Here is a 12659-nt window from a genome sequence, read left to right on the forward strand (position 1 = left end):
AACTGAAACTGTAATCACGGTCATTTTCTGAAAGATTATCACTTTCACTTTCAGAAACAACATTAGATATCTCTGGTCGTGGCACTAGTGAATCAAGATCACTGCCTTCAGCCAAAATATCACTTTCATTATCACTGGTACTGTCAATCTCAGAGTCCATATCAGAAGGAATTTCTTCTAAAAGACCTGTCAGACCTTCCTCAGCCTTTAATTTGCAAGAAAACTTTTTGTGAAACTGAAATTTTAAAAAACTGATAAGCTTCTAATACTACCCCTGCAGCCGCAGTGGTTTCAAATGAAACCACCAGAGTAAATACGGAAAAACTACATGATTTTCATTATTGTTGCAATACATATAGCATGTACTTATATAAGAAAGTATTATGAATTTGTTCCATGTATGAAACTTACATTTCAAAGATAAATTCAATCACAAATCAAGAAAAAGAGAAGCAGCACACCACAAACAATAAAGGCACTTATACTTGAATCACTAACTGCAACCACGTGAGAAATATCGACGTAGTTCAAATTTTCATCGCTAGATGGCAGCACCATCTACGTCCAGAAGCGTGGTTACCAATGTAGCCACTGTGCTCTTGCCACAAAATCAAAATATCATGGGTGGCTTCAAATGAAACCACAACATCACAAAGGGTTAAGTAGATTCAGAAGGATGTAGGTTGCAGTAGTTATTCGGAGATGATGAGGCTCGCACAGGATAAAGTAGCATTGAGGGCTGAGATCAGACCAGTCTTTGGACTGAAGACAACAGCAGGAACAACAGATTTTGCATTGTCTCACACTGTCTTACAGTTCTAACATTTCATGATATCACCTTAATTTGTATTCTTTTTTTGTCTGGTAGCTCGTACAGATGCACAGAGCAGCATGTTCTATACAAACCAATATGATGGTTTCCCATTGCCTTCAACGTTGCAGTACTGCAGCTGTACTGAATCCTTCAAAATTCTCTGTGATGTGGCACAGCGTGCAAATTACCAATGAGATTGCCCCACATGGGATGCCAGAAATGCCGTGAACTGAGAAATTCTTTGCCCTGACATGAAATGACATGTAGTTGGCTAATGAAATCACCCCATATTGGGTGCCAAAACTGTAGTGAATTGGGAATTCTCTGATCTCTTGCATAAATTAACATGCAGATTACTAATTATATTCCCCCTATGTTGGGAGACCATAAGAAAGTGACATCAATAATTAAGTAAAATCAAAAAACAAAAGATTATGAGATTAAGCAATTGATAAGCGCGAATGGAACAGATTGTTAGGAGAATACAAGACATAATGACTGCATTTATTTCAGTACCTATAAAAACACAAAAAATACAAATCTCAGGGCCAATTCGACTGGGTGTGGACATGACCAATTTATTAAAAGGAATGTGGAGGGAATGAATCAACTCACCATTCTTCATAGTTCTTTGTCATGTGGCAGCAGGCGCTGGGTCGGCACAGCACATCATCTTGGAGCTGTGTGGTGCTGAGTTGGTTGCTCTCCTCAGTGACTTGTGGCTGTGCTGCAAGGGCCCATGTATGGTCCCTGCATTGACTGCTCACCATGTGTTGCCACAGTCGAAGAAGCGGAGGTGGGTTTTGGCAGGACGAAATTTGTTAGACAATACTCTCTCTGGGGTTACAGGATTCAGTGCTGTTGTTATGTGGTTGTTGCAGTTCATTCATCCAAAGTTGTTGAAAGAGGAGGCACAAGGCACATAAGGAGCCCCCCCCCCCCCCAAGAAAAAAAAAGCCGGTGTCAGATTAGGCAACCTCATGGCCGACCATGCAATGCAACACCCAGAGGTGGAGTACCATACTCTGAATGAAAATCATGCCACATAATTGTACCTGAATCACACCTGTTGAAAGAGAGAACACAAAATTCATTTTTTGCTATGTTATCACCATCTTGGCTTGATGCACACTGGGTAACGAATGAGTGAATGAGCTGCAGCAAGGAGACCACTACCAGCAACCACATGAACCAGCAGCTTAAAATGGTGCCAAGTTAAAATTGACAACTTCTACATTCATCATGTAGAAGATATAGTCTTCTAAAATTGGATGAATAATCTTTTCAAAACACACTATCCCCAATTCACTGTACATCCTGATGGTGCCTTTCAGATGAATGCATATCTCAAACAACTTTTCAGAGAACCTTCAAAGACTTTTGATGTTCTGGTTGAAGAAAAATGAGTAATTTTAACTCCCAAGTGGAACAAATATAACCAACAAGCTGTTGAGTCAAACAAAAACATTCTCCATAGTTATCATTAACGTGGGCATGGTATCACTAACCAGATATGTTCACAAACAGTCACTCCAACAACATGGGGATTTGTTCCATTCTGTTATCAGCAATATAATCTTCTTTCTTCATTAAAATATATCCTTGGGTACAGCAGTGATGGGATTGTTACCAGATCTGGTTTAAGGCCCAAGTGACACAAGCCACTGCTTGGGGCACCAAACATAAAGATTTATGTACAGGACTTATCACAATTAGTAGCTCCTACTTCGAGCACATAGCTTTGAGAGGTGCTCAAGAGCAAGATTTGTACACTGCACATATCAGAATTAGTAACAGAAACTGACATGGTTGAAAGTGTATGAGGAAAGAGCACAGTGCCGAATGATAAGTCATTTGTGTGGAAAAATGTTCTCAAACCAACCCTGGTTGGTACCATAGTACTAGCACAATAAATGATGATTCTATCATCTTGCAATTAGTACTTATGGACATTTTGTAGTTGCTTTGTGCTTCTGGACTGATTTGGGTGAGTTAAATCTACATCATCATATAGAAATCACTACTTCCAACATCACATAGGTAAGAGAAGCACACAAAGTAAACTAATTAACATGTGCAAAGAAAAAATTTAAGACACTATTTCAGCCAGAATTACATACACAATTTTTTCCATTATATTTAACAAAATTACTGACATGTCATAAACTGACAGCTCAGTTTATATTTCTGCTATCTTCATGCAGGAATTCACAGCAGAGTGTTCCTTACATACAGCAATACTTATGAAAAAGTTCATGCAGAAGATGTAAAAGAAGAGTGTCATATAACTACAACTGCCATTGTACATCTAGTTGAAGAATTCTCTACATAATTTAATGTCATAATCAAGATGTGTGTCAGAACTGGCAATGGCGGCTGTTCAATCATGGTTTCTGATTCACAACATAAATATATGATTTTATGAAGACAGTCATTCACATTACACACTGCTCTTGAGATAACCATTTATTCAAAAACTGCAAAGGTCACCTTACAAGATTTCATTGGAGCACAACAGCACAGTGGTGTTTGCAAGCCAGGGTCATCAAAGGGCTTTATGCAGATCTGAATCCATTATCTCTACCATGGTAATGGAAACGCATTAGCTTAGTTGTATAAAAATATTTACTGCTTTTTCCCTTACTTTTTAGAATATAAATTATTATTTTCTTTATCTTTTTTGTATCTTTTCATACATACAAGGACAACTGTGTCACTTACTGTTAATTTAAATGTAAAAATGAAACCACTGAAGAACTCTACAAGGGTCTTTGAATGGAACAGACAAAATTTGGATTCCTTTCTCTGGAAGTTTTTCTTTGGGCCAAAGAGATTACTGAACAACTAAATGTAGAAATTAAAATACTCCTCGTTCTTTTCTTGGCAGATTTACTGAGATAATCACCTTGTTGCTCAGTCCACTGATTGTCATTTTCATATAATGTTCATTATCCAACTGTTAGATAATGTTATACTGATCTGTAGGAAATTTCCCAAGAACTGACAATCTTCTCAATTTAACTGTTCTTCTTATGTGTACAGCTTATAACAAAAATGATGTTATAGCTGTGAGAGAAGCTGTAGAAGTTTACACCAACTGGATGCTCTGTAGTGCAAGAATTCAAACATTGGATAGCTTGGTGGGAGAGCCTTATCAAGACTGGCGTTAGAATTTACGAATTTCTTTTCAAGATTATTTTGTCCTTTTATTAACACTGTTCTAAAATTTTACCCAGCAAATGAACACACCCATGGTTGGAGGACGGCAAGTTGGTTGTCAGCAGGAGTTTTTACTTAAAATGGAAGAAAAATTTTAGCTCAAAAGCTGAAGTTTCCATACTGTTACAAATGTAATGTACGTAGGTTGTAACTTAAATAGTGGCAAAACTGCTGTGGAGACACTATGCAATGGAATCTACTAATGTCACTGATAGCACACATTGTTGACATACCTACCTTACCTCTGAGCAAATGAGCTTGCCCGTCCCACATCACTGGTGTGCGCACAATTGTGGGAAACACAGTCACTTGTGAGCAAGCAGTCTAACATAACGGTGTCACTATGTTTTTGAAACAGGAACAATGGAGCTGGATCAAGATTGAATGTGCCAAGAGTCATACAGCATGACAGTGTCATCAAGATCATCGAGGTCCTCAGCCTTGCTAAAGAAGTGGCAACACTTTCTGCGCAATCCACCCATCATTTTGCACAACAATGCGTGGGCGCATGCAGCACAAGCTGTGGCTGCTCTGTTCAGTCGATGGAACTGGGAAGTACTGTACCATCCATCATACTCACTGGACTTACGTCCTTGTGGCTTTGATTTGATTCCGAAGATGAAGAAACCACTTCGTGGCATTCGTTTCAGAACTATTCCAGAGATTCGACAGGCAGTAGACCACTCCATTCGCATCAATCAACACAACAGGCTCTGCTAATGGTATACTATGCCTTCCACATCACTGGCAATGGGTTCTACACTACGCTGGTGACTACTTTGAAGGACAGTAACAGACGCAAACATGTAACTCTTCTGTATCAGTTGCGAATAAATAGTTGCCACTATTTAAGTTCCAATCCTTGCAGTGTACTTACCTACCCTCGCAACAGTGTGCTCAAGCTGAAAAATAATATCTATTTTTCATAAATCTGCAGCTCCTTCAAAGAAGCAAGCTCATCTACTAAATTACTGCCCTCTGTAATGTTCTGATGAAATAAACTAATTTTTAGCTAACTTGTGAACTAATTTGTATACATGTGTGTTCTGCTGTTTTTTTTTTTGGTCAAAACTAAAATGTTACACAAGAGATTTTTTCTGATTCCAATAATCACAGTAATTTTGCTTAATAGGATAGGGGTCTGTCAAACACTTCCTCTAAGAAGCTCTAGTGATTTGTCTTCCCTTTCTTATTTAGGTGTAGATCATGACTGAGTGGTCCCCATCTCCCAACAGAGCAACAGGGCAAGAGGGTGGAGGGAGCCGCAAGAAGGGGACACTTGCCCTCTCCTGGATTCTGAGTACAGACTTCTTATTCATTATAAAATTCTCATGTATTTCTTGTAATGAGTGTCTGACCACACAATTCACACTCTTCACAGGAAATTATGCTGATTCCTTAGTGTGGTGGTGTAGCGACTCCTTCCATTGCCTCCATCTGTAGCAGCAGATGGCAGGCTGCGTAGATCGGAAACTAGCCCCCAAACACCCTCGCTGGTCTCTTCCGCTGGAGGGAGAACTTAGACAGCCACATGTTCTTGATGTGAGGCACACCGAACCGTCGCTCAAGCAGTGTCTTGTTCCATACCAACGAGACAACATCCCCAGCTGTGCGTTTGGCAGCTCGCTCGCACAATGCCATGTGGCTCGCATCATCACCCACCCCAATTCATTGGAGTATGAGCGAACCACAGAATTCTTATTCTGCACTCATCATTGTTGTTCTGTCACAGTCCATTTAATAAGAGAAGTGCTACTGCATTTTTCCACACTGCCTTCACGAGCTGCATCACCTTGAGGTGCATCTTTTCACTATGGGTGTCCAAAGCTTGATGCTGGATGCCCAGTTTGTCCTACCAGTATGAGCAATTGGAAAACTGCATGCAATGTGGTGCAAACAGTGCAGTGAAGTACAGTGTGTGCCAGGACTACCACGCCGATTTATTATTATTCTATCCCCTGTAGTTTTGGTGCACTTTTGCAGCCAAGGATGCCATTGACGCCGCCGAACAAAAGTTGTAAGCAACCCCTGGTGCAGACCCTCCTTGATTAAGAGGTACTAGCTCGTTTTGAATGGGACATAGTCGTTAGCTTTCAGGTTAAAATGTCAGAACCAAGCTGTGTGGCTCTTCCAGCACGCCATATCACTTATTGCTGTTTTTCTTAACTAGCACACTGTTTAGGCATGTATGCCTCCTACGTGTATAGGAGGGAACATAAATTTTTCCTTCACTTGTGACCCCCTCTAAACCAAAGTACCAAGTCTCATTACTGAAACATGCCAGTTTTCCTTTTTTATTATTCTGATTAGCAGAACCCACATTGTCGTGTAATCAATTGCCGTTACATTGGCCAGACGCATCCCCACTCACCCCTTGCCATCTCCATCCCTCCTATGCATACCACCCTTCTGCATGTATCACTGCACCCCACCCGCACACCTCCACGCACGCCCTCCCTCTGCGCTCGTCACTGTTCCCCTTCCACACATCTCTCCATGCCCCTCCATATATGCTGTCCCACCATGCACACCACCACACCCCACACACAAATGACGGATGAGTGCCTGGACAAGCTACAGTGTTACCATGCAGCATACTGAACACCCCTTCCCACAACAACACACAGCAGACATTTTATTGCACGGTCCATGCCATGTGTGCCCCGCCCACCTTCTTCTCCGCAACACAGCTTGCCAGCACCCTCACGCATAATGTGAAACACTGCCTGCACAGTTAAGTCACTATGTCTCTGCCATATGTCCTCATCCCTATGGTGGTCAGGCCAAATGGGCTCTCCAGCCAGCAGCATCCTGTTATGACTCCTGTCCCAGCACCTACAAGCACTTCAGAGGTGTCAGAACTCTGTGCGCAACTGTCAACACTAAAGAACTGTTTGGCTCAGCTGACCAATGGGACAGTGCATTCAGCATAAGGCAACTCTGCAGACCCTCCCCCCAGTTGTGCTGCTGCTCATTTTACCCCCCTTCAACCCACGAGATCCATGCCTGTTGCTTGCTTTCATCGAGGCAGTTTTTGCAGGTTGCTCTTTCATGAGCAACACAACGAAATTCAGGATCGCTGTCAGCCACCTTGGCCCAACCACCACCACCCAAGTCCGGGATGTTATTTCACACTTACCTAACTCCAGCAGCTATAGTAAACTAAAAGAATGCATCATATACAGCTTCACACCCTCAGAGCTGCAACGAGCATGTAATTTGTTATCATCTGAGCAGTGTGATGACATGTACCCGTCCCTGTTGCTGGCTCACACCCAAACAATTACTGAACTGCACATCCTCCCCAAAGGTCTGCTCCTAAACTGCTGACTTGTTTGCCTTCCCACCCCCATTCAGGCTGCCCTAACCTAACATGCCCATTTATTGTTAGGCAACGCATTGATCTTGGCCGATAAACTGTTCAAAACCCTGAGCTCCTTTCCCATTGTGGCTACAGCACAGAATGCTGGCTACCACTCCGTGGCTCTGGCCAGTTATTCACTTACCCCTGCCGCCCCACCCCAAGCCTCGATGAGCACGACGTCACTCGTGCCACGTGCCGCTGATGACTCTCTGCCCACCATGGAGGCCCCAGACCTCTACCAGATTCTGGCGCACCTGTGTTCTTACTGCCAGCATTGCCTGTCTGCAACTCATGTACCCACTGCCAGGGGCCAACTGCCTCACAGACGCAATGCCCAAAACCAATGCAAACTAGGCACAGGTTGCTGGTAACATCAGATGTTTTGCAAGAAAGTGACCAACTGCAGACCTCCTTATTCCTGGTCCCCAAACCCCAGCAGCCACCGGCAGTAGGCATGCCTGGTTGTTGTACCACTTCATAGTGCTTATTCATACGAGATTCGAATGATGCTAGTCCCAACAAGAACTCAGCCACCCCTAGTTACGAGGTGCATACCCGCTCGCCCAACCTGGGCCTCCAGTGTGAACTCCCGCGGACCTTCATGGTCGTACATGCTACCAACCCTATTCTGGGTGCTGACTCCCTCGGTCATTACAGCCTATTGACTATTACAGCAAAGCACCATTTACTTGACAGCACCTCCAGCAGGATCGTTCGCTGCAGTCCCACCCCGCCATGTGCTTTGGCATGAAACAGCTGGCAGTTTCAGACCCATTTGCTCAGCTCCTTTCAGAATTCCCCCTCCTCATCCATCTACGCAGCACCCCCAGAATATTCAGTATGACACTATGTAATACACTGCCCACTGTGGTGATTACCATAAGCTCAATGCCCACACCATTCCTGGCTGTAATCCAGTCTCACTCCTCTGTATCTACAATGACATGACCTCAGGAGCTACTATCTTCAGTAACATTGATTTCACTAAAGCCTACACACGAATCCCAGTTGCCACAGAGTAATTGAGAAAACAGACATAATCACACCTTTCAGCCTGTTCGAGAGTGCATTCCTGACATTCAGTCTCCACAATACTGCACAAACATGGCAACGATTTTTGGAAACATCCTCCAGGGTGCAGCAGGGTCTTTTGCCTACCTAGATGATATGCTTATCTGTTCCAGAGGCCCTCTGAGCATCATCAACACCTACACGAAACTTTTTGCCACCTACAGAAAGCTGAAATGATCCTCAACATGGCAAAATGCGTTTTTGGGACAAGCAAGGTCAAATTCCATGGACACTTAGTCTCTGCCGCTGGCTCCCACCCCCTCCCCGAGACAGTATAGGCAGCAGCAGTCTTTCTACTCCCTACTGCCTTCAAAGGCCTCCAGTATTTCATTGGCATGAACAACTCCTTCTGTAACCATCTTAAGGATGTTAAGGACGCCACTGCCACCCAAGAGCCACTTACAACAACACTCCATGGCAATAAAAACAAAGGGAACAATCTGGCCCCTTGGACCCAGGCCATAATCAAGAACGTCTAAAAAAAAAAAAAAAAAAAAAAAAAAAAAAAAAAAAAAAAAAAAAAAAAAAAAAAGGAAGAGAAAAGATGGCCTAGCTAACATGGCCCTTCTGGCATACCCCCACCCAAGTGCCCCCCCTCGCAATAGTGGCAGATGCAAGACAGCTATTGGAACTGTCCTATAACAATACGTGGACAATGTCTGGCAACTGCTCGCATTCTTTTCATCCAAGCTCTCTGATACACAACACTGCTGGGTTGCATATGACCATGTGCTGCTTGCAGTCCACAAAACCATCTGCTAATTCTGATCTTCAATTGAGGGATGCGTCTTTATAACCTTCATAGACCACTGCCCCCTTGCCTCTGGTTTTTGCCGGCATCAACAACATTGTGGCAAATTGCCTTAGCCACTCCAGCACCATCACCATAATCCAACTCAGACTACAATGCCCTGGCCGCTGCTCAAGAGGGCAACCTGGACCTGGCCCATGCTGACGTCCTCATGGATTCTAATGCCAGGGCAGAGTTCTGTTGTGTTTTTTGATGAATGCTGGTTCTGCCTCCATGCGAAAGAGGCCATATATTGGTTAGAAAGAGAGTCCACTTGAGCGCCTGCTACCAACGTGTCTGCATGCTAGATATACTGGACTTACGCCTGAAGATAGTCAGGGATGCGGTTTCGTATGACAGCAATAGCACTCTCGTGGTTATCCCACTCACCCAGACTGTAAATCTGTATGTCAGTCGGGTGATTCGACCTGTTGTGCTGCCATTCATGAACAGCATTCCAGGGGATGTTTCCCAACAGGCTAACTCTCACCCACATACCACAGTTTTAACCCAACATGCTCTACAGAGTGTCAACATGTTACCTTGGCCTGCTCTATCACCCGATCTGTCTCCAATCAATATGGGAGATCATTGGATATCAACTCCAGCCTCATCCACAAACAACATTAACTGTCACTGTGTTGACCAACCAAGTGCAACAGGCATGGAACTCCAGCCTACAAACTGACATCTGGCACCTGTACAACACAATGTGTGAGTGTCGTCATGCTAGCATTCGACATTCTGGTGATTACATTGGTTATTAATGAACCGGCTTCCCACATTTACAATGGGTAATCTCTCACTTACATTAACCTGTGATCTTGCAATGTTAATCACTTCAATATGTTGCCTAGATAAATGTATTACTGAAATTTCATTACTCTACATTAATTATGTTTTGGTGTTCCAATTTCCCTCTCTCTGAATCAGTGGCTCAGGTATGTGGCAGGACGATCTTTGGAGCCCATTCATTCTGAATTTCTGTAGTATGTGCATGCATTTTGATGTATCGCTGCCAAGGAATAGAGTGTATTTATTCTATACTTGCAGTCTCAATCATTTTATCTGGAGCACCTTCACCTGGGTCTTCTCTAAAATTCTTTATGAACACCACATGGCCATAATGCCCAATCTGTAATCAGATGAGAATATAGTAATTCCAGTGTTACTCAATGCACAACTATGCCATGTAACCATGAAATAATATATTCCATATTATAAACAAAATCATGGAAATAATCAACTGAACATGTAACTAAGTATAACACTGCACAACCATCCTACAGTGATTCCAAATAATATACAGTCCTGTTACTGTTAAGTGATCAGTTAAAAGTGAAAAAGTGTAGAATAAGCATCACGATTCTAGTTACATCACAAATTAAAATCAAGAAAAACTAGTCACAAGTATCAAAGCAGTCTTCATTTCTCATAGACCATATACAAAAGCAACAAACACTTCCTAGTGCTATTTAATATCAATATAAGTCATAAATTTTCTATACACAATTGTCACATGGTAAATCTGTGTTAAAGACAGTACACAGTGGCTAAAATTCTTAAAACTGTGATATACCTAATAATCAAGATGATTTGCTTCAACTGCATTATCGCTTCTGAATCCTGTTAATCATTACACTATATTATCTGAAAAAAAAAATATCCAAATACACCTCCAAATTCAGTATGTACACACATCGTCAAAAATTCACTGTAAAAATAAACCACATATAGAGGACTTTCTTTGGAAGAACTGTTAACACTCAGCACAATCTTAAAACTGCCAGTGCTTGTATGAAGATGTCCATGCCACCACTTTGGCATAATCTGGAAATTTACTCAACATATCTCTGAAGATGGGTGATATCTGATGACCAGATGTCATATACTGTCCTGAGAGTGCTAAGTCAAGAATAGTATCATTTGACAATGACTGCACCTGCAAAGAAGTTTTAAACATGTAATAATTATTTCTGTTAGAAACTTAACAAAATGACAACAAACATACAATACCTTTACTCGAGTATTTGACTTCAGGTACAATGAAACATAATTTTATATTATATGCAAAAACAGATTAACAAGTCAGTAACTGAAAATTGCAACAATAGTTGCATCAAGAGCAAAAATGACAACTGAAACACTCAGGAAGTATATGTAAATGGCATATTACGACTGAAAATATATTCACACAGTTACAATGCAGTGCACATAAGCACTCAGTATGAAATAACTATTGTGATTCCCTGATGACCTCAGAGCTGGTGCCTGGATTGAGGTCCAGGGTAGTATAAAACAGATTATTTTAATGGCAAATAGCTCCAGGGAAGCCCCCCACCCCATCCCTAACAAAAATTAAAAAGTACGTTATTATCTGTTTTGTTTGATAGCTTGAGTAAGGCAATAATACCCTGCAAATGTTTTACTGCTTTGATTGATTGATTGAGTGATTGATTGATTGTTTTATTGGTCCACTCCAACATTTTTGTACATAGTTACAAATTGATATTGGACAAGTCAATTTCTGACAGATGATGAGATGAGACACCAATTAATGTGATGATTATGAATTGCATATCTACTATGATATAAATAAGTTACAAACACAAAACTGTAAACAAATTTATATATACAGATTGCTATCTTGATGCTCTTCTCAAGAACTTATAACAGCGTTCTAGTTAAAGAAGCAAGAGAATTTTTAATGTTTCTACATCATTATGTTGACCATCACTTACAATTTTTTTAAGGAAACAAATTTACATTAAATCATGACCCTTTTCTTATGAATTGACAATAATTGATCTTATTAATTATAAAAGCAGAGTAATGTTTACAGTTTTATGGCATCTTCACGACTATAGTTTATAGCTTTTGCATTGGTACTAAAGACACAAATGTAAATATTAGAAAATATTTACAATTTATATGACATACACTAACAGTGATTATGTTACTGACTGAAGTGTTTGACAGGAACCCATACAGATTTTAGAAGCAACTAGCTTCTATATATTTAAGATTGTATATATTCATCAGCACTATAATAGAGTTTATTTAAAATATATATTTCAGAGCCATTTCAAAATTCCTTAAATTTTTGTGTCTTAATGTATTGTAACTTGTTCTAAAGTTTCTCCCTGCTACTAGAAGCTCATCTTGTCTAAGTTTTGTTTTTGCATATTCACTCTCCAGTTCCATTTTGTAGAGTGTCATACATATGAACTGTTTCATTTTTTTGCACTAGTTGGTCTTCAGTGTCTGTTATTTTCCTAATGAAATATATAACTCCCAAAATGTACAAGGTGTACAACTTTGCTTCCGCCGATTTTTCCCCAACATTTGAGGCTTTAATGAAACAAATTGGTTACACATGTATCATTCAAAGTATTTTCCAT

The 12659-nt window shown here is 41.1% G+C and overlaps 1 protein-coding gene across 2 annotated transcripts in view; it reads right to left on the reverse strand.

Moving 5' to 3' along the window:
• Positions 1 to 10732: 10732 nt before the first annotated feature.
• Positions 10733 to 12659, reverse strand: part of LOC124798387 (endoplasmic reticulum metallopeptidase 1-like) — a 250540-nt gene continuing 248613 nt past the window's right edge. The window contains exon 14 of one of the 2 annotated variants that reach the window (XM_047261761.1): positions 10733 to 11200. In XM_047261761.1, coding sequence (XP_047117717.1) covers positions 11036 to 11200 — 165 coding nt within the window. In that variant the 3' untranslated portion in view covers positions 10733 to 11035. The remainder of the gene's footprint in view (positions 11201 to 12659) is intronic. The other variant, XM_047261760.1, reaches the window with a different exon arrangement.

The sequence above is a fragment of the Schistocerca piceifrons genome, chromosome 5 (genome assembly GCF_021461385.2).
Source record: "Schistocerca piceifrons isolate TAMUIC-IGC-003096 chromosome 5, iqSchPice1.1, whole genome shotgun sequence".
NCBI classification, from domain to species: domain Eukaryota; kingdom Metazoa; phylum Arthropoda; class Insecta; order Orthoptera; family Acrididae; genus Schistocerca; species Schistocerca piceifrons.